The sequence below is a fragment of the Protopterus annectens genome, chromosome 13.part0, assembly GCF_019279795.1.
Source record: "Protopterus annectens isolate FY-2018-M chromosome 13.part0, PAN1.0, whole genome shotgun sequence".
Classification (NCBI taxonomy): domain Eukaryota; kingdom Metazoa; phylum Chordata; order Ceratodontiformes; family Protopteridae; genus Protopterus; species Protopterus annectens.
In genome coordinates, this window is record NC_056747.1 from 281,743,431 (window position 1) to 281,767,401 (window position 23,971).

At 42.6% G+C, this 23,971-nt stretch overlaps 1 protein-coding gene across 2 annotated transcripts in view; it reads left to right on the forward strand.

Annotated features, from left to right (window-relative positions):
- SSBP4 (single stranded DNA binding protein 4) overlaps positions 1-23,971 on the forward strand; it is a 1,807,268-nt gene that overhangs the window by 456,125 nt on the left and 1,327,172 nt on the right. For both annotated transcript variants that reach the window (XM_044053843.1, XM_044053842.1), the window contains exon 3: positions 17,134-17,195. In XM_044053843.1, coding sequence (XP_043909778.1) covers positions 17,134-17,195 — 62 coding nt within the window. The remainder of the gene's footprint in view (positions 1-17,133; positions 17,196-23,971) is intronic.

Genomic DNA, 23,971 nt, shown 5'->3' on the forward strand with positions numbered 1-23,971 from the left:
TGAAACCCTGCTTCATACAGCTGTCCATGGCAGTTTGCCAGAGCTGTTTTACATAAACTTCTGCTTTGTTGAGTTATGCACTGATTAATGAGCTTGTTCGAATGTATAATTTAAAATGTCTAATTGATGTTCTATCAACTGTTTATCTGTTTATATTGGCTTAAGCATTGGTTTATGATATGTGTTCAATTTGACCTTGGGTTACGAATGATAAAGGGCTATTCACAACATTACATAGTTTCCAAATAAGCAAATAAACAACACTGGAAATAAGAAGGAAAACACTGTATTTTGTTTTTATTTATTTTCTTATTTTTGTTGCGGGATGATTACCTAACCTTGCCTAACCAAAAGTATTTTAATTTAGAAGCTGCATGTTTCTTACTTGTATAGAAAATGCAGTGAAAGAACAGTATATGTGCTAACGAATTATACTGCACTAAGGAGTCTATAGATTCTATGTAATAATGATTAATGAAAGAGTGACATTCGAATAAAATGTTAAGACCAAGGCATTTATTTCACAAAAAGGAAAATTCTCAGTAAGGCTGAAAGTAGTAACAAAATGTAAAGGCAGTCATAAAAGTTTAAAATCGGCAATATTTAACATGTCAAGGTTGTGGAAGGGGCAAGCCTTCCCTGTACCTTTCCACAGGTGGCCCTACTAATTTTACATTCTACTGCCCGCAAGGATGCACTGTCACAGTGAATCGTCCTTGCCATGCAGAATCCATTTCTCCTGCCGTTAAACTGCCAATTTCCTTCATCTTGTTACTGTGTCATGACTAGTGAATGGATTTTGTCAAACGTGCAGCTGGACTACTGTTGGCGTAGCTGTAAATGATACCTAGTGATACTGCAACCAGTAATAAGCAGTAGTCATAGTACAGATTTGTATGTTACTATGCAGTTTTAGCTGCTCAGTGCTATTCATATACTGTGATATCACAGCCGCTTGTCTTTTGTGCACATTCTGTTGCATAGTTTCTGTTACAAAGCACTAGGAAACTGTCTGAAGTACGTCTTCAGTTCCATGGGAAAGATCTACAGATGGAATAGTTCATATTCATACTATTCACTGTTGCAGCCTTTACTTATTGGGAAATTCTGCCTGTGGGGAGCCCATCTGATTGATCTGACTTGTATTTCTACCCCTACACCAGGCTTCAGTGATCTCTCTTCCAAGGCCACAAAAGGACATTGGTAGCATAAGAGTGGCATCTGCTGGCACCATCTTCAAATCTTTCTTGCAATGCAGTTTGGTAACATGAATGCAGACTCATCAGCATAATTGAGAATGTTCTTCATGTTTCACTGTTGCAATCATTACATTTGGGTTATCTGCTTTCAGGTAGCCCTCAGTTGGCCTGATTAACAAAGTCTTGGGTCCTCGTCGGTTGCTTTCCCTTCTTCCATGACGTCAGGTCATCAGGGGTATAAAACATGCAGCCGACGAAATTACATCAGTCTTTCTTGCCGTGCGATGCCCAAAGCAGAAGCAGTTCGCAAGTGCCAGTCGGCCGACTCCTGAAATTTTCGTTTTCGAGTTTCAGAACCGAAGTCTTCAACTAAAGCTAAGTACCCTGTTGGGGAAACTTTTTCTTGCTCCTTACTGATGTCAGTAAAAGTCAATAATTGCATTACTTGCGGAAAGCAAATACCTCATAAAGATTTTAATCCGTACTGTATTCCTTGCCTAGGCCCTGACCATGATGTACCTTGCTGTCAGTTTTGTGCTTTATTTAATCAGCGCACTATCCATCGTCTGTATATTTTCGCCTCTAAATATTTTGGTTCACAGTTTAATTGTCCAGAAATGTCGTCGGTTAGCCATCTGACTACCAGGATTCCGAAAAAATGCAAAGATAAAGACAGAGACAGTCTGCTGAGGTCCAAAACTGCTGATGACGCTTCTAAGCTAGTCGCCAGTTCGCCGGTACTCAGTGAGGCACTTTCGCAGCCCCTGAGACCTGCTACTTCTGATTCGCAGGCCTCTACTGAGACCCATTCAGAGTCCGGTATGCCACGAGATGCTTCAGCTATGGAACCTCCGGATGTCTCTACCTTGGATGGGTCCGGAGCCACTGTGCAGGCACCAGCTTCTGAGGGTGTATTCAGGCCTACGGACTTGCATATTAAACTGACGCCTCCTTCTTTACTTAGGCCTAAATCTCAATCCATGCCTAAAAAACCAATGCCCAGACCACATGCTCAGGCCTCTATGCCTAAAATACAAATAAAAATGGCTGTAGATCTAATAACTCTAATCAGGGGTAGCCAACCCCCCCCCCCCCTTCTAAGAGGCCTAGGACTGAAGTTGATTATGAATCTTCTGATCAGGATTCTCTTTTTTCTGATTCTTCTGATGATCTGGATTTGCCCTTATCTACTTATGAAGATTCTGATGCAGAGGACTCCCATTCCCTCTGCTTCCCCTCCTGAGGATTTTTCTTTTGGGGAAACCGTACATACTCTAAGGGAGCATTTCCACTGGGAAAGCCAGGATTTTTCTGATTCAAAAAAAAAAAAAAAAAAGCTTAGGGATTTCCTTCTCTTACCTCAGCATAGGCTTTTAGCTATTCCTTCTGTACTAGACATTTTTGGAATCTGGTTTGGCCCCCGATTCCCTACTTCCTGCTCCCAGTAAACCTGACAGATACTACAGGGTCCCTGAGTCCCACAAGTTCCTTTTTAAAAACCCTATTGCAGATCCAAAGACTATTTCACAGGGGCCCAAGGGCATTAAGGCTTCTACTGCTAAAAATCCTACCCCTTCTGATAGAGACTCCAGGGCGCTGGATAGATGGGGTAAGAAAGTTTACACTTCTGCAACCTTGGCCATTAGTATCAGCAACATGTTATTGGACTGCTTAAACAGAAAATTATGTTGATTCCTGACTGTGTGGAAAATAAAGAATTACAGGATGTAATGCATTCTGCTGAACAAGTTGTAAAACATACTTTGCAATGTGGTTTTGATTCATTAGAGGCCTCTTGCAGGGCTGCTGTTACTGGGCCTGTGCTCAGAAGGCATGCTTGGCTTAAGGAGCAATCTTTGCCTGATCATGTTAAAGCTAAATTGTTGGATGCTCCTTTAAATCAGGACTGCCTCTTTGGCAACAAGGCTGTTATTGTACTTACTGTATTCCTTGCCTAGGCCCTGACCACGACGTTGCTAGTTGTCGGTTTTGTGCTAGATTTAACCAATGCACTATTAAGCGTCTGTATGACTTTGCATTACACTATTTTGGCAGAAGATTTAATTGTACGATGTCGTCGGACAACCATCCGACTACCGGAATTTACAAGAAATGTAAAGAAAAAGAAATGGACAGGCATCCGAGGTCCAAAACCGACGACGGGGCTTCTTCTTCTAAGCCAGTCGCCGGTTCTCAGTGAGACAGAATATGAATCTTCAGATCAGGTTTCCATTTCATCTGACTCCTCTTCTGATCAGGAATACTCTCTTCCTCCATATGAGGATTCTGATGCTGAAGAATCTGTCCCTTTAGGCTATTCTCCTGAGGATTACTCTTTTGGGGAATCCTTGCATACCATGAGGGAGCATTTCCACTGGGAGAGCCAAGATTTTTCTGAATCTAAGAAAAGGCTCAGAGACTTCCTTTTACTACCACAACACAGGCCCCTGGCTATTCCACCTGTGTTTCTCGTTCCTGACCTTAATCCCAGACAGAGCAAGAGAGCAAAATGGTACCAGCTGCCCCTCCTCCTCCCCATGTTCCCCTCCAGAGTGGAGACGTGACCAGAGGTGCTGTCCATTTCTCCATAGATGACGCGTAGGTGTTTCTGGGTTTGTGTCCATAACCAGTATAGCCACTGGGCATGCTGACGGCTTGTCTGTATGTAATCCTGTATGTCAGCAAGAATTATAGGATCGAAAAAAAAAAAACAGGGAATGAAATTGTAGATCTCAGGAAATCTTTCATTCCAGCTTATGTACTAAATAAAATCCATTAGCTGTTTATGGATAGAATGGGATGCCAGGCTGAACTGTATGGCTAGTCACTGCCTTAAACTCCTGCAACAGGAATTTAGATGGAAGAACGTTTAAGTATTTGCCATGTGTAAGGTGCTTTGAAGACTAAGGCAAGCCAGTAATTGCGAGAACATGGAGCACTAATCTGTAAAAAAAAAAAAAAAAAAAAAAAAGTCTGTGTATATATTCACATAAAGCCACTTTACTGGTGTTTTTGTGTACAGGACTACATTATTGAGTCAGTATTCTGAAAATGGCAATCCCACATCATCGACTGTCCTTTTTTTTTAGTGCGTCATGCAGTCCTTAAATGTTTAGTCATTGAAAAAGTACAAAAAAGATGGGGAAAGTGTCCTGTTCTTCATATATTTAATGTCCTTGTGGTATAGTTATTTGTAAGAATGTTTCTAGGGCATTTAATATATGTGGGGCACAGTTACTTGTAGGAATGTTCAAATATATTGACCTGAGTCGGGACTGGTCAGTCTTCTCTTTTGCCTGGTGTAAAGTGAATTGCCACATTCCACAAACAGTCTTCTGTCCCCAATTAATAACACTTTACGTTTCTGTCACAGTTTTGTCAGAATCCACTCCTCCTGCTGATTATAACTGCATCTTTACTTGCCTTCTTTCTCATGACCAAATTTAGAGCATAAAAATGATGTGCCTTTCTAGTAACGAATCCTACTAAAAGAACCACTCTGTTTGCTTATCTGTACCTTCGTAAAATAAATGCAATCTGTTCCTTCCTGTTTCTCTAATAGAGCAGAATAGCTTGGATTTTCTCTGTGTGCTCACTCTTCTAGCTCTATTATTTTGTTTTTAAAACTTCTCCGGGAGCCATGTATTCAGCCAGCCTTCCCTTCATTTCACCCACTGATTTCTGCAGTGTTATCAGCTCATCTGAATAGATACTAAAAGCTTCTATTCTTTCCATCATTTTGTTATTTGACTCTATGTATTTTTCCAGTGTACTACTTATAATCACCTCTGAATGCATTAGATTTAGTTTTTCCTCTGAATTACTGGACACCATCTCATGTACTGAGGCTGAAACCTGAACTACTTTTTGCTGAACAGCTGCAAGGCTTTTCTGCACCAGGCCTCCTTTTCTAGTTGATTTTCAGTTACTTTCTCTACATTTCTGTTTTGCCAACATCCAAACAGTACATTGACTAACCAGTAACTGAATTTTGCCCAGATGAGTGACTTATGGTGGCTGTTTCCCAAAGTTCCAGTGTTCACACTGGGTGAACTCTAACAAACCTGTTGATCAGTGTGCAGCAGTCTTGGAAGTCCCAGTAATAAAATCATGTTGTTCTGTCAGTAACTCACAGCTATCATCCTCATAACTGTCCATTTGTCTAACCTATGTGGCCAGCATGGTAGAAGTCTGCCTTAACTTATGCATGCTTACTTCTAGTGGAGTTTTTGAATCTTTAATTCAAAGCTGCATGATATTTTTCTTCCAGACTGCACATTTGTACTCTACATCTTGTTTCCAAACTCGCCTCTTCTTCCATTTTTTTCCATTATTTTTATTGGAACTACATTCACAGAGATTAGTTTTAACAGTACCATTGGGCCCACCTGGTATAACTAACTACTAACTGTAGCCCATTTATCTGGTTAGCACAAATGTTATTGGAGCAAAAGTAGGAGATAATCACCCTCCTGAAGCACTTTGACCTACCCTGCATGCAGGTCTTCTGTGGACCTGGAGTAGGCATGTGACCCCATACCATGAAATATTACATTGAGGTACCATCCTGGAGAAGGTATCTGACTGCATACCCTGAAGTACTAATATGAGGTACCATCCTGGAGAAGATTTATAACTCCCTACCCTGAATTAGTAGGATGAGGAATGGTCCTGGAGAAGACATGTGACTACATTCCCTGAAGTAATAGGATGAGTTTCAGTCCTGGAGAAGACGTGACTGCATACCCTGAAGTAGTAGGATGAGGACTGGTCATGGAGAAGACATGTGACTGCATACCCCTGAAGTAGTAGTTTAAGGTACAGTCCTGGAGAAGGCACGCAACTGCATACCATGACATAGTACATTGAGGTACAGTCCTGGAGAAGATATGTGACTGCATACCTTGAAATAGTAGGATGAGGAATGGTCATGGAGAAGACATGTGACTGTATACCCCTGAAGTAGTAGGATAAGGTACAGTCCTGGAGAAGGCATGCGACTACATACCCTGAAGTAACAGGATGAGATTCAGTCCTGGAGAAGACATGACTGCATACCCTGAAGTAGTAGAATGAGGAATAATCCTGGAGAAGACATGTAACTGTATACCCCTGAAGTAGTAGGATAGGTACAATCCTGGAGAAGGCATGCGACTCCATACCCTGACATAGTAGGATGAGGTACAGTCCTGGGACATGTGACTGCATACCCTGAAGTAATAGGATGAGGAATGGTCCTGGAGAAGACATGTGACTACATGCCCTGAAGGAGAAAGATGAGGTATGGTCCTGGAGAAGGCATGCAGCTCCATACCCTGAATTAGTAGGTTGAGGACTGGTCCTGGAGAAGACCTGCGACTGCATACCCTGAAGTAGTAGTATGAGGTACATTCCTGGAGAAGACGTGACTGCATACCCGGAAGTAGTAGGATGAGGAATGGTCCTGGAGAAGATGTGTGACTCCATACCCTAAAGTAATAGGATGAGGAATGGTCTTGGAGAAGATGTGTGACTCCATACCCTGAAGGAGATATGTGACTGCATAACCTAAAGTAGTAGGATAAGGTACAGACCTGGAGAATACATGTGACTCCATGCACTGAAGTAGTAGGTTGAGGTACAACCCTGGAGAAGATATGTGACTGCATACCCTGAAGTAGTAGGGTGAGGTAGAACCCTGGAGAAGACATGTGACTGCATACCTTGAAGTAGTAGGATGAGGAATGGTCCTGGAGAAGACATGTGACTGCTTACCCTGAAGTAGTAGGATGAGGAATGGTCCTGGAGAAGACATGTGACTGCATACCCTGGAATAGTAGTAATGGGAGGGCCTACAGTATGATGTCCCAGTGCTAACACTAGATTTCATCCTGTTCCTGTGTTTGAGGAGCAAAAGTTGTGTCCGCACTCTTGGCCTTAATTCATATAGATTCAGGATGGACATAGGCTCTTCCAAGGATGCATCTTGTTTCCTCTTCTAGTTATTTTGTATTAAAAAAAACAAAAATCACAAATGGATTACCAGATAGAAAAATGTACAAGGATAAGGTACACTAGATAATTAAGAGTAAAATAACCAAACTGAACAGTTTTGAGAGTATTAATACAGAAAATACTTGAAGTAAAATAGGTCCATGATATTTTCCCCCTTTAATTTAGGAGCCCACTTGTATACATTTAATTACTTGGTTATATAGGAAGAAGGATCTTCTTGAATAAAAGACTTGTAGTTTGCTTAGTTGTTGCATAGAATTTACTGAAGCAGGCAGTGCTGTAAACAGTAATACATTATCTTTACTTGTTAAAACCAACCCAGAATTTAAGAAACTCTGCTGCTAAGAAAAACTATCTGCCATAATATTGAAGAGATGAAGTTTTTCATTAATACAAGACCAGGGGACAATGCCAGAAATATATGAAAAATGTTATTATATACTGCATTAGTAGGATGGAATCCTGGGAAAATTAGCTTTTTTAAATTAATTAAATAAGTGTAAAGTAAGTCATAAACTTTATATTAAAAAAGAGCTTATTAATGGGGATGGAACTTGCATTTTTTCCCCATAAATGTAACCACACATCATTCTTCATTATAGAATCCTGATCAGGCTAATAAGCTGAAGGGAAAGCCTGATTTTTAAATGTTATAGCCAATATCAAATTAAATATAGAAGCAGAAGTGATTAGTGATTTTTCTTTCAATATAAAAAGGGCAGATGTTTCATGACTGAATGCAAACGAGTAAATAAAGCTTTTAAAGTTATCCAGATACTTTTAACCTTAACAACATACCTCTTGAGAATAAAGAGAACTCAAAAAAATTCATATGCTGACATAAAGTTCCTGGAAAGGAAATTGATTGCCAAAAAGGATCTCTGAGGAAGTTAGTGGTTGATATCCTGGAACCCCATATTAAAGTACGGTGATAGTTTGATATTCGATCAGTCAGAATGGAAATTAGGGAGAGGTTAGCGTCATGATGCAGTCTTGAAAAGGTTTCACTTAATTGTATCAAGTCAGTGTATAACTGAAAGTGCTTTCATGGTTTTAGACATGAGAAGTATAGAGAGATAATTACACTGCATTACCAGTATAGATTTAATTCCATGTGTTACACCAAATTGGAGACCAAGCATTTCTAACACTGTTTATGGTTGTCATTTCCATGAACAGGATATTATGGCATAGTCAAAGTTTTGGAATATCCAGTTAGGAAACCTGAATGTTATGTCACTTGTTTACTGATGAAATTTTCCCTCTTGGCCTCAAATTAATGTGATCTCTAGTATGCTGTGGGATAGTTCACTAATGGGTTTGAGGAGGTCGGGATGAGAATCACTACCTCCAAATAGGTCACTGTCCTTTATCAGAGGAGAGTGAATTCCTCTGTACAGGTGAGGAGAGTGGCTACCCCAGGTAGTTTTTTTTTTTTTTTTTTTTTTTTTTTAAGTATGATGGGGCCTTGTTCATGAGTGGGTAGATTGGATCTGGAGGTAGACCCGTTTGTGGGTACAGCATTTGACTGTATTGCAGGCATTGTACTAATGTATGGGTTGTGCTGAAAAAGCTAATTCTTAGGGTGACCCTTTCAGTTTACTGGTTAATCTACATTCCTAGTCTCGCATATGGACACAATCTTTGGATAATGACTGAGGGGGTGAACTCAAATATGGAAATAGCAGAAAAAAGGCTCCTTCGTAAGATGGCACTGCTCACTCTCCATGACAGAGTGAGACGTCTGGTAATCCATGAAGATTCTGGAGTAGATTAAATCCTCTTCTGTATCAGGAGAAGCCAGTTAGAAATTATTTTAACACCTTGTCAGGTTCCCCTCCAGTTGCATCCTTCTAGAGGTGAACCAGGCATGGCCCACTGGGAGTAGTCACCAGGATACTCTGGTGAGACTGTCGTGTCTCAACTGGTTTGGATTTATCCCTTTTATGAACTGGAGAAAGTTGCTGGGAATAGACAAGTCCAGTCTGTTTTATTCAACTCACCAGCCTCACCATGCCAAATAATTTATAAGTTCATAACCGAATACTAGGCTAACTGCACTGAAGTGCCATTTTAAGCCTAGCCAGTAACCTGAGGTCAGAGCCAAACCCTGCACTTTGTATATAAGAGGTGAAGACCTTATGCCACACCCCAGCCCCTAAACAGAACTGATTCATAGGTATATACTAGATGTCAGTCTGCAGACTATATCAAGCCCAGCCAGTAACCAGAGGTCAGAATCAAACTTGACAATTGTTACTACTCAACCAAGCTCCTCGTGGTCCTGCAGAGTGGTGCTAGCAGCAGAGAGGCTAAAAGAGCGACTGCTTACCTGATAAGTGTTTTTTTCCTGCTACTACCTGGGCGACTGTCCAATCTAGCTAAACTGCAAGTATTTCTGCTTCTTGAACTGCTTTAAACTGTTTAAAGTTGTTTTTGCACCTGCACTTTTAAAGTTTCTCCTGTTTGTTGCATTTACCTGTTGAGGCTACACACTCAAGTGCTCTAGCCTGTGTCACATATTTATTGCATTTTCCTGCTGTTTGTTGCAAAAAAGAAAAAAACAAAAAAATTATCCTTGTTTCCCGTCTTTCCTGACCTAGAGTAGTCCAAATACAGGCTTTGCTGTATTCTGGACTTTTGGAAAGTTCCTGTGTTGCCCATTTCCTTTCTTGGATAAAGAGAGGCCTCTTTGTTCACCAGTGACAGTGGGGAGCTTAGAGCAGCCTATCTATCCCTGGAGGAGTGTTCCCAGCACAAGAATCTGGTAGTCTGTTGGCCATTTTGGGCCAATTTCTAGCTCTTTCAAGTCCCCCTGTATAAAACCCGCTTTGGCGCGGCTTTGCGCACAGCGCAGCATCTGGCAGCGCCACTTAATTCGGTTTAAACCATTCTCTGCTCCACAAAGTCTGCTCTTCACCTTTTCACTTGGAACTGCTCTAGTTCTCATAATAAACACCCTATTCGTACTCTAAAGCCTGGCACTTGCTCATTAAAGCAGTTATATAAGTCAACACTAAAAAATTAAAAGCACTACACCCTCACAAACTCCCCTTGAGTACCTTACTCCCCATTGGCCCTTTTTTTTCAATTTTAAAGGAGTTCCCTGTACTATTCTAGCATGTCCAAAGGTCAGTTGACAGTATCCTCTCCAGTCCAGCTGGTGAATCTGGGAATCTTGAGGCAATGTTACAACTGCCTCATGTACACAGACAATCCTCTCCTCCTCCCAACAAGTTCCAACATATGTGAGAGATGCAACCATATAGCCAAACTGGAGGCTCAGCTCTCTCAACTCAGTACTGGCGTAACCAGTCAGGAGGAGAAGGTATCCACACTCACTACAATTCCAGTCTCAGATAGACCTACCACGTCAGCAAACCAAACTCATAAACACACAAAAACATACTCGGAGGCCCTAAATAAAAATCTGCCTAAGCAGCAGAGACCTCCAAAGCAGACACCCAAGCAACTGCTACCCCAAAACAAAACACGTGCAACACACAGTTCACAAAGCCAGTGTGCCGAACAGTCACAACCCTTAAGGCTAAACAACACACCTGATACACTTGTAATAGGTGATTCTATCGTCAGGCACACTGACGTCCCGCTCACCAGGCTGAACAAGGAGAAGGTCACGGTGAGCTGCCTGTCGGGCGCTAAGATCCGCCACATAACACAAGCACTCAGGTCACTCCAAGGCAAGTACAAATATGACTCAGTCATTGTCCATGCTGGTGTGAATGACCTGAGACATACCTCCCTGGACTACATGAAAAGAGACAGAGGAGCTCTCTGAGCATGTAGCCCAGGCCGGTATGACCCTGACCTTGAGTAGCATCTTACCCTCACCAAGAATGATGCCACAATATGAAGACAAGATGATCAATTTCAACAATTGGCTTATGTATTGGTGTCATTCAAAGGGGATCCAATGACTGTCAGCCTGGGATGACATGCTCGACAAGCCACGCTGCTTTGCTAGGGATGGCTTGCACCTGTCACCCCTGGGCTTTTGGATATTGGCAAAGGCTCTTGCCACCCCCATAGTGCCTTTTTTAGGCAAGGCTCAAAAGACAAACCCACCTCCATAGGTATCACAAGGGATAAGAAACTAAGAGTAATGCTACTCAACGCCAAAAGTCTAAACCTAAGATGCACACACTCGAAACACTCCTTAGCATGGAGAACATCGATATCTGTGCAGTAACAGAAACCTGGCTCAAGGCTCCCAAGAGCACCCCAGCACTACCAGGTTATACCTCATACCATGCTTTTCAGCCCCAAAACTCAGACCGAACCACAAAAGGAGGGGGAGTATCAATATTCGTCAAAGATACCCACACCTCCAGGTTGATGGCACAGCACGAAGCATCGGAGACTATCCATGTGCAGCTAACAGTGGGTAAAACTGCCTTCCAGTTTATAGCCTGCTACAGACCACCCTCCCAAACCCAGGTACCCCACTCGGCCTTCCTGAGAACACTGGAAAATATGAAGGTCCAAACACCATTATATTGGGTGACTTCAACTACCCAAACATAGACTGGGAGCATTACTCTAGCTCCAACACCCTAGCCCAAAGGTTCCTAGAATTTATAAACTCACATGCTATGGAACAAATTGTGACCACTCCCACAAGAGGGGAAAACATACTGGACCTGATCATCACCAACATGGGGACTCTATGCTCCAGACCAGAAGTGTATCCCTCACTGGTAAGATCAGACCTTAAATTAATCTCACTGGATATCCACATCCCAACCCCACCCCCTACCCAGAAAACCACAGTGAAAAACTTCTCTAAAGCAAATTTCACACTACTCAAAACAGAGGTGGAATCCTTCAAAGCCCCCGGGCCTGTGGAAAATACGGCCCAGACCGCAGAATCCTTTATAAACGCATTCTATGAACACCTTCAGGAATGCAAGGATCATGCAATCCCAAATAAAAGTAAGACTCAATCCCCCAAAGGCAGGCATCCTGTCTGGTGGACCCCAGCCATAAACAAACTATACAATAGAAGAAGGAAGTTACTACACGATAGTGCAAAATCCCAAATAAGGAAGGCATCTCTGATCAGTATTAGCAAAAAACTATGGGCACTCATAAAGTCATCTAAGGCCAGCTTCGAGAGAAAAATTGCACAGGACACTAAAGATAATCACAAAGCTTTCTTTAGTTATGTTAGGAACCTGGGTGGGAATTCCCAGATATGCTCAGAATTAGTCCAAAATGACAAAAAATACACTGAACCCACAGACATTGCCAACATCCTGGCCGACAGGTTCAGTACAAGCCCCCCCCCCCACACACACACACACCAAAAGAGCAAATATCTATTCCAGCAGAGTGCTGCCCCCCTGACATCTCAGATGCTCAGGTAAAAAACGCCCTCTCCAAAGCAAAAAACACAGCATCAGTGGGACCAGACTGTGTCCCGGGCTGCATCCTACATGAACTCCAAGATAAGCTGAACCCAAACATAAAGCTACTGTTCAGTCTCAGCCTTACTATAGGATATGTACCCAAAGTGTGGCGTACAGCAACAGTGGTCCCTCTCCACAAAGGTGGTGCTTCAACAGATCCTGGAAACTATCATCCCGTAAGCCTGACTAGCGTGGTCTGCAAAGCTATGGAAAGGATCATCGTGGAACTCATAAATAAAGATATTGGGGGCCTACAGACACTGGATCCTACCCAGTTCAGCTTTGTTAAGGGCAGATCCTGCCTCTTAAACCTGATCAATTTCTTTGAAACAGTCACCAAGGCCATTGACGAGGTGAAGGTGGTCCACACAGCCTACCTGGACCTTGCAAAAGCCTTCAATACAATACCCCACTCGGGCATCATAGATAAGCTATCCAGCTTAAATATAAACCCCTATGTCACTAGATGGGTTGCAAACTGGCCCAAGGACAGAACCCACATGGTTAGAATTGCTGGCGCCATGTCAGACTCCAAACCAGTTACAAGTGGCATCCCACAAGGCTCAGTCCTGGGACCTCTCTTGTTCGGTATATATTTCTTGGAGGTACAGGCCAACATGGAAGGACTGTGGCTGACCAAGTTCGCAGATGACTACAAACTGGGCGCCATAATCAACTCTCCAGCTGACACAAGCATCCTCCAAAAGGGTCTCATAGAAACAGATGACTGGTGCCAGAGCCATGGCCTCAAGCTAAACGCCAAAAAGTGTATAGTCATCCCCTTTGGCAAAGACAAAGTGCCCACAAATTACCAGATAGGTGGTAATCCATTAAGTACGGAAGAAGTAATTAGGGACCTGGGGACCCAAGTTGATAGCACTCTCTCATTTGACAACCACGTGGCCAAAGTGGTTATAAAAACATTCTATAATAGCCCACCTAATCATGAAGGGATTCACATCTAGATCAGGGGAGGTCATCGTGCCGCTTTACTCATCCCTCATCAGGCCCATAATTGAGTACAATGCCCATTTTGGGATGTACCTTACCTGACACCTGCAGCAACTGGAAAGACCCCAAAAGTACCACACCAAGAGGATCAAAGGGCTCAAACAGATGCCATATGCTGCCCGGTTAAAGAAACTCCAGCTCTACTCTGTTGCATACCACCTGCTTAGAGGCGATCTGTGCCTGACATAAAAAGCCATGTCCAACCCGGAATTAATGGACATGCTGCACCTCAGAAAATCCAAATCCCATCGAGCTATGCGCTCGAGGGACTTGAACCTCAGCACAGAAATAAATAGGACATGCTGGAGGGACAGATTCATAACCCAGAGGCTCCCTTCACTCTGCGTAACTTGGACTGGGATTTTATTCCAGAGTCCCTCCCTGACTCTCTTCAAGAGGAATCTTGATGAGTGGATGGGAGATCGTAGGTTTACCCCGGGTATCACTTCTGTGTCACTGTTAGACAGAGGCACAGTAAACTAAACCTCGAAAAAGGGCATAGCAAAATTCATTTAAAATGGGTGGCGAAAGCCAAACACACTCTGGCTAGGCTTATAAATGCCCTAGGGCAGATAGCCTAGTATGAACCTATGTATCTGTGAGATAACGTTCCTAACCATTATCCAATCCCGCATTTAGAAAATATTTTGGCTTACATTTCACGCATTTCCTGTGTTAATATAAAACACGTCCAGTTATGCTTATTTCACACCTTTTAGATGTATAAAAATGATTATTATATTTAAATAATAGTTAGTACCAGTACCTTGTGCATCCGATTCAGTTATAGGCAACATCTGCATGCGTCACTGATGAATGAGTCACATTATCACATCCTGCTTGGATAACCTACGTTTGTGAATGGGCATCCTTCGAATACAGTGAAGGATGGAATTGGTGTGTACACTTTTAGTTTGGTCTCTTGCCCTAGAAGTAGAAGCATACGTTGATAAAACCATTTCTTCATTTCCATTTTGGTTTCTGTGGTAGAGCATTGATTACAGTAGGACCAGCTACAGGCTTATTTCAGGTTGCATTCAAAATAGCAGCAATGTAAATATAATAGTTACAATGAGCAGTGGAACACAGAGGTAATACAAACTAGTCAGAAAAAAACAAAGGAAAGATACAATGTACAGACTTTTACACAATATTGAGATGTGTATGTTACAAGCAGAAAAATAGAATCAGAGTAGCAAGAAAAGAGCGAGTAGTATATTTAGCCTTGGAAATGGGGGGATAACACAAGGTGCTTAGAGATCTAAGTAATGGCAAAGACGCAGAGGGACTGAGAATGTAAAACGCTGTAAGATGATAGTGGGCAATGAAGAAGAAAAGCTATGTGCGTGTTTGCAGTAAGCAAAAACAGAGTAGCAATCTAACTGGGGTGATGTGATGAAATTAACCCAGTGCAGAGCAGTGCTGAGAAAGTGGCATGTCCTGTGTTCTGGCATTTGCATTTGTATTGCTGAGACAGATGGTGTTTGAGCTGGGGCATGATTCTAGCTCAGAGTGCTAGGGGAGATAACTAGGAGGGGGTTGCTAATGCTTTGGAGAAAGTGCAGACAGCTGTAGTCATAGCTATGTAGTTTAGTAGATTGGGGATGGAGAGTAGGGCCTACTGTACCTTGATTTCTTGGGTTGTAGGTTGGGGTGATAGTAATAGTTTTCAGGTGTCATTGCAAGTGGAGAAAAGGGTATCCTGCTGGAGTAATTTGTATCATTGGGAGCCCAGAAGTAGGTTGGAATTGGTTTATAGTAGGATAAAGTGTTTAAGGCTAGGACATTGTTAATTTGGCATATTTTATGTCATCATCTTCATCCCTTTTTCCCATTTTTACATGGGGTTGGGGAGTGGTATCAACATTAGTGGATATGACTAAATCACCTAGAACCAACTGTTACATTTTTTATTAGAGGAGGTGGCAGACAATGGTAAGGTATACTCAAGTTATTTGAGCAGGACACCTTTCCCAATGGCTGCCCTAGATGGTGGCGAAAGGAACTCCGATATTTTCTCTGCTGAGAAAAGGAGGGAGTTGATCTTGGATCCAAGTTTTTGAATTTGCTCATGAAAGTTAATAAATTGGTCTAGCCAGATCCCTAGGTATCTGAATGATGTTGTGCTATCTATAATGATGTTGCACTGGCCAAAATGCTTGAGGGTGCTGGGATCTTTGGAAAGTCTTTTTTTCTCAGTACCAAAAGATCATAGCCTTGTTTTATTTTTGGAGAGGGGAGCTAAGTAGAAGCTTTTTGGAAGTGAGTCAAGCTGGTTCCTCCATTCTTACACCACTTTGGCTAAGATTTCTTTTCATGGTTTTGGTGTTTGCTGAGCATTTTTTGCTGTTCTTACACCACTAGTCAAACACGCATCAGCTGGGGTACAGTGAAGTGTTTGTCCCAGCTCATCATAGAGCCGGCTGTTTGGTAAAATGCAGATCAAGCAACAGTAGATGAGTGGATGGCATATTTGACTCTCTGCACTTGGCCACACAACAGATGTGTAAACAGTGCATCCCTCAAAATGTTTAGCAAACTGTTCTTGTTGTCATATTAGTAGACACTGACTCCTGACCACCACAGTTTAGTAACATGGCCAGTAGCATTTACCATTGCTATAGGTATTCTCTGAAGACATTGCAGGTGACTGCAGTCCTAAGCAAAGAGTCACAAAGCAATACCTTACTGCAAGCTCCCTACTTAAGCAACAACTATGTGAACCCTAATAGAAAAAGGAATGGGTGCTGGGACAGTCACGTTGGGTGGCAGGTATGGTCAAGTACCCCAGTTAAGCAAGAAAAACACTAGGTAACAGAGAGGCATTTGTAGCTTTCTGATGAAGCATTTTGGGTCAAAAGACTGCAAATAATTCTTCCTGGGTTTTCTATGTAGATTTTAACTTTACTCTGTAAGTGGATAAAAGTAAGCAGAGGGATTGTATACATTTTAGAGCATGAACTAGCGCATCTATGTTGTGTATCAAATGGTAACCAGGAAATACTTGAATTTTAACCGTAGCAAATGTGAAAAATGGCTAACAAAAAGGCCCGTACTGAAAAATTACTGACTTAACTTGTACCGGTTACAGTATGTTAAATGTTATGATGGGAGCAGCTAATTTAAATTTTTAGCTTAATGAACTGTTAATTTCAATACCTTTTTAGAATGTCATCAAAATATCAGCAGAAAGAAATATACAAATTGCATTCTTATTACTACTTTTGTAAAAGTAATACAGAAATTGTTCTGGCACATTCTTGCTCAGTTTCACCATCCAGGTTGTAAAAAAGAGGAGCAAAAATAAATGCAGGAAAAAAACAGACATGCATGGAATTGGTCAATTACATTTTTGGTGGACTATCCATGTAAATAAGATGTAATATCACTGTAAACAGAAGCAGACTGTGGCCAAGAATATTATCGTTCTGCGAAACAGTCCTTGTATTACTGTACTTGCAGTTTGTTCATTTGAACACCTTTATTTGATTTTTTTCTAGATACGATGGGAGAAAAATATCACATTAGGCGAGCCGCCAGGATTTCTTCACTCATGGTGGTGGTAAGTTGTTACTATGCATGTAGATTTTGTTTTCATGACACAATTGATCTGATGCAAGAGAGAGAGAACTCCATCCCTTTCTTTGCATATAAAATCATTTGAAACGCTGAGATCTAAGCCGCATTCCTTTCAGTTTTGGCTGAGTCACATTGTAGTGACTTATTTTGGGTATAAGGACTTGATTGGGGTTGGTATATCATTCTGTGCCACTAGTTAAATTACCTTTGCATCTTAGCTTTGACAATTTTTATGTTTTTATTGTGCTTTATAGAATTTTATTTCCATTGTGCCTAATAACTATCTTTTAGAGTCCTACATTTACATCAATATTGTTTTTTTATTTTTGTGACATGTACGATTCACATTTTTGTTTATTACTTTTCTGTTTCTTTGACACCCAGTCATGTAGGTCAAGGCTGTTTTTTCATGACATTGTAATGCGCTGGAATGCAGCTTACACTGCTGTGTGTCATTATATAACAGTAAGCATGGAAGAATAACTGAGCCTGCTTGTTGCTGAAAACCTGATATTCTTCGTGTTCCACTGTTTCAATCATCACATTTGGGTTATCTGCTTGCAGTAGCCCTCAGTCGGCCTGATTAACAAAGTCTTGGGTCCTGCGTTGGTTGCTGTCCCTTCTTCTGTGATGTCAGGGGTATAAAACATACAGCCGACGCCATTACCTCAGTCTTTTTTGCCGTGCGGTGCCTGAAGCAGAAGCAGTTCGCAAGTGCTGGTCGGCCGACTCCTGAAATTTTCGTTTTCGAGTTTCAGAACCGAAGTCTTCAACTAAAAGCAGAGTACCCCACTGGGGAAACATTTTCTTGCTCTAAACCGATGTCAGTAAAAGTAAATAATTGCATTACTTGTGGAAAGCAAATACCTCATAAAGATTTTCATTCGTACTGTATTCCTTGCCTAGGCCCTGACCACGACGTACCTCGCTGTCGGTTTTGTGCCTTATTTAAACCACAAACTGTCCGTCGTTGGTATATTTTCACTTCTAAATATTTTGGTGCTCGGTTCAATTATCCTGATATGTCTTCGGTAAGCCATCCGACTACCGACATTCCGAAAAATGCAAAGATAAAGACAGAGACAGGCCGCCTAGGTCCAAAGCTGCCGCCGACGCCTCTCCTAAACCAGTCGCCAGTTCACCGGTACTCAGTGAGGCACTTTCGCAGCCACTGATACCCACTAGTTCGGATTCCCAGGCCTCTACTGAGACCCATTCAGAGTCCAGTATGCCGCGAGATGCTTCTACTGTGGAACCTGCGGATGTCTTTACCTTGGATGGGTCCAGAGCCACTGTGCAGGCACCGGCTTCTGAGGGTGTATTCAGCCCTACTGACTTGCATATTAAACTGGCACCATCTTCTTTTTCAAGGCCTAAAAATTGAACCATGCCTAGAAAACTGATGCCCAGACCGCATGATCAGGCCTCTATGCCTAAGAAACAAATGATAAGAATGGCTGAAGACCATATTACTTTAGTCAGGGGAAGCCAGCCTTCCCCCTCTAAGAGACCTAGGACCAGGGTTGCCAGATTTCCGACTGGCCAGGTAGGGACAAAAAAAGTCTTTCACAGCAAGTGAAGACTTAAAAAAAAAAAAAAAAAAAAAAGTCTTCCACGATGGGTCTTTAATGCGGAACATCAGAGTTCCGCATTAAACAAAAGTAGCTCTGTGTTTATTTTCTTTTTATTGGCCCGGGCCAATCAAAAATAAATAAACACGGAGCTACTTCCGTTTAATGAGAAACATCGCAGTTCCGCATTAAACAGAAGTAGCTCTGTTTTGCGATTTTTTGATTGGCCAGTATACCAGTATGCAGGCCAATCAAAAATCGCTAACTACTTCTGCTTAATGCAGAACATCGCAGTCCCGCATTAAACAGAAGTAGCTCTGTTTTGCGATTTTTTTGATTGGCCAATATACCAGTATGCAGGCCAATCAAAAATTGCTAAACACGGCGCTACTTCTGTTTAATGCGGAACTGCGATGTTCCACATTAAACACAAGAAGCTCCGTGTTTAGCGATTTTTGATTGGCTCGTATGCCGGTATACGGGTCAATCAAAAAAAAAAACAAAGCAGAGGCTGCCCAGGATTTAAACCGGCAGTGCGGGACTCGGGATCAGGGTGCTGATCCCGGGACAGTCCCGCCCAAATAGGGACGTCTGGCAACCCTGCCTAGGACTGAGTTTGCTTATGATACCTCTGTCCAGGATTCTGAATTTTCTGTTTCCTCTGATGACCAAGATTTACCCTTATCTACCTATGAGGATTCCGATGTTGAGGACTCTATTCCGTCTGCCTTCTCCCCCCTAGAGGATCTCTCTTTTGGTGAAACCTTACATACTCTCAGGGAGCATTTTTGTTGAGAAAGTCAGGATTTCTCTGATTCTAAAAAGAGGCTTACTCCTGCCCCAGCATAGGCCTTTGCCATACCTCCTGTACTAGACATTGTTGATGATGCCTTTTCGGAATCTAGCTTGGCCCCTGACTCTACCTCCTGCTCCCAGAAAACCTGATAGATATTACAGGATCCCTGACTCTCACAAGTTCCTTTTTAGAAATCCTACTATGGATCCTGAGACCATTTCACAGGGACCCAAGGGCATTAAAGCTATTACTGCCAAAAATCCTACCCCCTCTGATAGAGACTCCAGGGCACTGGATAGATGGGGGTAAGAAGGTATACACTTCTGCAGCTTTGGCCATTAGGGCCTTAAACTGCCAGTTTCATATGTTAAAGTATCAGCAGCATATTACTGGATTGCTTAAACAGAAATTATGTTGATTCCTGATTGTGCTGAAAATAAGGATTTACAGGATTTACCGCATTCTGCTGAACAAGTTGCAAAACATACTTTGCAATGTGGTTTTGATTCACTAGAGGCATCTTGCAGGGCTGCTGTAACTGGGTCTGTACTTAGAAGGCATGCTTGGCTTAAGGGGCAATCCTTGCCAGATCATGTAAAAGGGAAATTACTGGATGCTCCCTTAAACCAGGACCGCCTGTTTGGCAACAAGGCAGAAGAAGTTCTTAAAAAGATGGAGGAAAAAGCTAAATCTATGCAAACTGTTAAAGATTTTTTACAAGTACAACCTCCAAGGTTTAGTAGGCATTGGCCGTCTAAGAATTGGTCCTTTCCTGTATCTTTCAGATCTTCTCAGTCCAAACTCAGACCCAGCAGAGCTCCCAGGCTTCAGTCCCAGGGTACGCACAGGACTAAGCAGTGGGGGGCCTCCACTTCCAAATTTGGGAGTAATAAAACTCCCCCTTATGGCAAACTGTCTCAATGACTTCTTTTTAAAACTTCCAAGCACTTCTCAACTGACTGCCCCTTTGGGGGGAAAGATTGCTCTTCATGCAAAGAACTGGGAACTCATTACCCAGGACAAATGGGTTTTAAATAGTGTCCCAGGGATACAGATTTCACTTCCACACATTACCAACATCAAGCGGGTGGCCAGATCTACCCCAAAATCAGTGGGCGGAGGCCCAAAAGCAAGCACTTTCTCTCTTAAGCATGGGAGCTATTCAGTTGGTACCAGAAGAGGAAAGGGGACAAGGTTTCTACTCCAGACTTTTCCTGGTACCCAGAAATGGCAATTCATGGTGTCCTATCCTGGACCTGTCTACTCTAAACACCTTTTTGATGATTCCAAAATTCAAGATGCTAACTCTTCACCAGTTGCTCCCTATGCCAGACAAGGACGCCTGGTTGGCAACACTAGATTTAAAGGAAGCATACCTGCACATCCCAATCAGGGAATCTTGCAGAAAATACCTACGCTTCAAAGCAGGCTTACACGCACTATCAGTTCTCTGCACTGCCCTTTGGCTTATCTACTGCGCCCAGGGTATTCATAAAGTGCCTAGCCCCAGTCATTGCATTTTGCAGGCAAAGAAATATTCAAATATACCCATACCTGGACGATTGTCTAATTCAGGCAGAAAGCCAGGACATACTTTTGAATCATCTGGCATTTGTACAAAAGGTGCTAACTTGTCTGGGGTACACCATAAACGAAAATAAGTCACATCTGGTACCCTGTCAACAAATTATATTCCTGGGAGCAAGCTTGAATACAACTTCCCAGATGGCTTTCCTCACGCCAGAGAAACAAATTCATTTGATAACTTACTTAAAACAAGTGGCCACAAAACCCCTGCTATCTGCAAGGCAAATACTACAAGCCTTGGGGTTCAAGGCCTCCTGCATTCTTCTAATTCCATGTGCAAGACTGCATATGAGGAAACTGCAATGGTATCTAAAAAGCCTATGGTGTCAACATTCTCAGGATCTAGAAGCAATGATTCCTATCATACCTTGCCTACGCCTAGAGTTCCTTTGGTGGGCAGAGGCCTGCCACCAAAACAAGGGACTACCATTCACACTACCTCCTGCCGCCCAAACCCTAACAACAGATGCGTCAGACTATGCATGGGGGGCTTACCTGGCAGGGACGTGCATTCAGGGCAAATGGAACCCAAGTCAAATGCACCTGCATATCGATCAAAAAGAAATGTTAGCTGTACAGAATGCTCTGACTGCCTTCAAGGATAGTTAATGGTAAAGACTGACAAACACCACTGTTATGTGGTACATAAACAAGCAGAGGAGTACACATTCGTACCCCCTCTGCAGACTAGCCATGGCATTGCGGAACACAGCCCTGAGCTACCAAGTGCATCTACAAGCTCAATTCCTGCCAGGAAAACTAAATACACTGACAGATGAACTAAGCAGAAACCTCATGGACCTACACAAGTGGAAACTGGAACCAAGGATTTTCAACATGTTGACAAGCAAATGGGGGAGCCCAGATGTAGACCTGTTTGCCTCCCCCCCAGAACTATCAATTGGGCCAATTTTGCACAAGGACTCCCCACAAACAAGTTTGGAAAGTGGATGCTCTGTCCTTCAGCTGGAAAAAGCCATCGGTCTATGCCTTTCCTCCTCTACCTCTGCTCTCCAAAGTACTACTAAACATCAAACAGGACAAACCAAGGACGATTTTGATTACACCAGACTGGCCACGCCAGCACTGGTACCCCCTCTTGAGCAGTGTGTCACTGTTGGCCACATGGCACCTGCCTCAGACTCCTAACCTATTGTCTCAGCAGGAGAACCAGATTTTACACCCTCAGCTTCAAACACTGAACCTAGCAGCCTGGCTAATTACCTAATCTCTCCTTTACCATCCCTCAGTAAACCAGTGACTTGATATCATTTTAGAGGCAAGGAAGCCTAGTACTAGAAAATCTTGTGCTGAAAAATGAAAAAGATTCTGTGCCTGGAACCAATTTCAAGGGTTGAGCACAGCAGTACCCAATTTACCTCAGATTTTACGATACTTAACTGAGATGCTTCACAAGGGCCTGATTTTTTCCTCCATCAAAATTCATACCTCAGCCATTTCAGCTCATTATAACACAGAACCTCCCCTCTTCTCTCATCCATTGCTCAAGCAGTTCCTCACAGGGGCCAGAAATTTATAACCACCCAGGAGAGCTCTAACTCCAGCATGGGACCTTAACTTTGTATTGGAGAAACTCGCTCTTCCTCCTTTAGAGTCAGCTGTTACTGCAGACTTAAAATTCCTTGCTTGGAAAACAGCTTTCCTTTTAGCAGTCACTTCAGCAAGAAGGGTATCTGAATTACAGGCCCTCATGGCAGTGGAGCCTTTCATCATCTTTCATGCGGACAGGGTGTCCCTTAGGACCAATTCACTCTTCATGCCCAAGGTGGTATCCAGTTATGGCCCTTAATCAGTCCATTCATTTGCCAACCTTCTTTCCTAATCCACAGAACAAAGGGGAACGGATACTGCACTCCTTAGATGTGCACAGACAACTTAGATTCTACTTGGACAGGACTAAACCTCAAAGGAAATCTGACCAACTGCTGGTGGCATTTGCTGCAGGGGCAGAGGGGAACGCTATTTCAAAGCAAACCATTTCGAAATGGATAGGCCGTTGTATTCATTTCTGCTACAAGCACCATGGAAAAACCTATCCCACAGGGGATCAGACCCCACTCAACCAGGGCTGAATCTGCCTCTACAGCCTTTCTCAGAGGCGTCCCTTCCAGGGATATCCTAGAAGCTGCTTCCTGGAGTTCTCTACATACTTTCACCAAGCATTATCGTCTGCCAATTTTCTCTAAATCCAGAGCTGGCTTTGCCACTGCAGTCTTGCATTGCCGTATAGCTGGTCCTAATGCTGTCTAAATTCCTCCTCTCATCCTTAGCTTTGGGAATCTACCCAAATGTGATGACTGCAACAGTGAAGCACGAAGAACATAGTACAGTTGTGTACACTTACCATAAATGTAGATGTTCGAGTGTATTCACTGTTGCAGTCCTGGTTACCCTCCCTTCAGCCCCCTTACTCCTTTTGGCTATACCTCTACTCTCCTTTGCTATGCTCAAAAGCTTTTTAGTGTATTTGCTTTTTTGTTGGAGGTATAACCTTGTATATTTATAGATTTAATTGCTTCCCATTAGGGGGGCACCTGACATCTTGGGTAAGAAAAACAGAGGTAATGACGTCGGCTGCATGTTTTATACCCTTGATTACCTGACGTCACGGAAGAAGGGACAGCAACCGACGAAGGACCCAAGACATTGTTAATCAGGCCGACTGAGGGCTACTACAAGCAGATTACCCAAATGTAATGACTGCAACAGTGAATACACTCTAACTTCTACATTTATGGTAAGTGTACACAACTGCACTTTTTGCAGTTTCCCCACATATTTGGT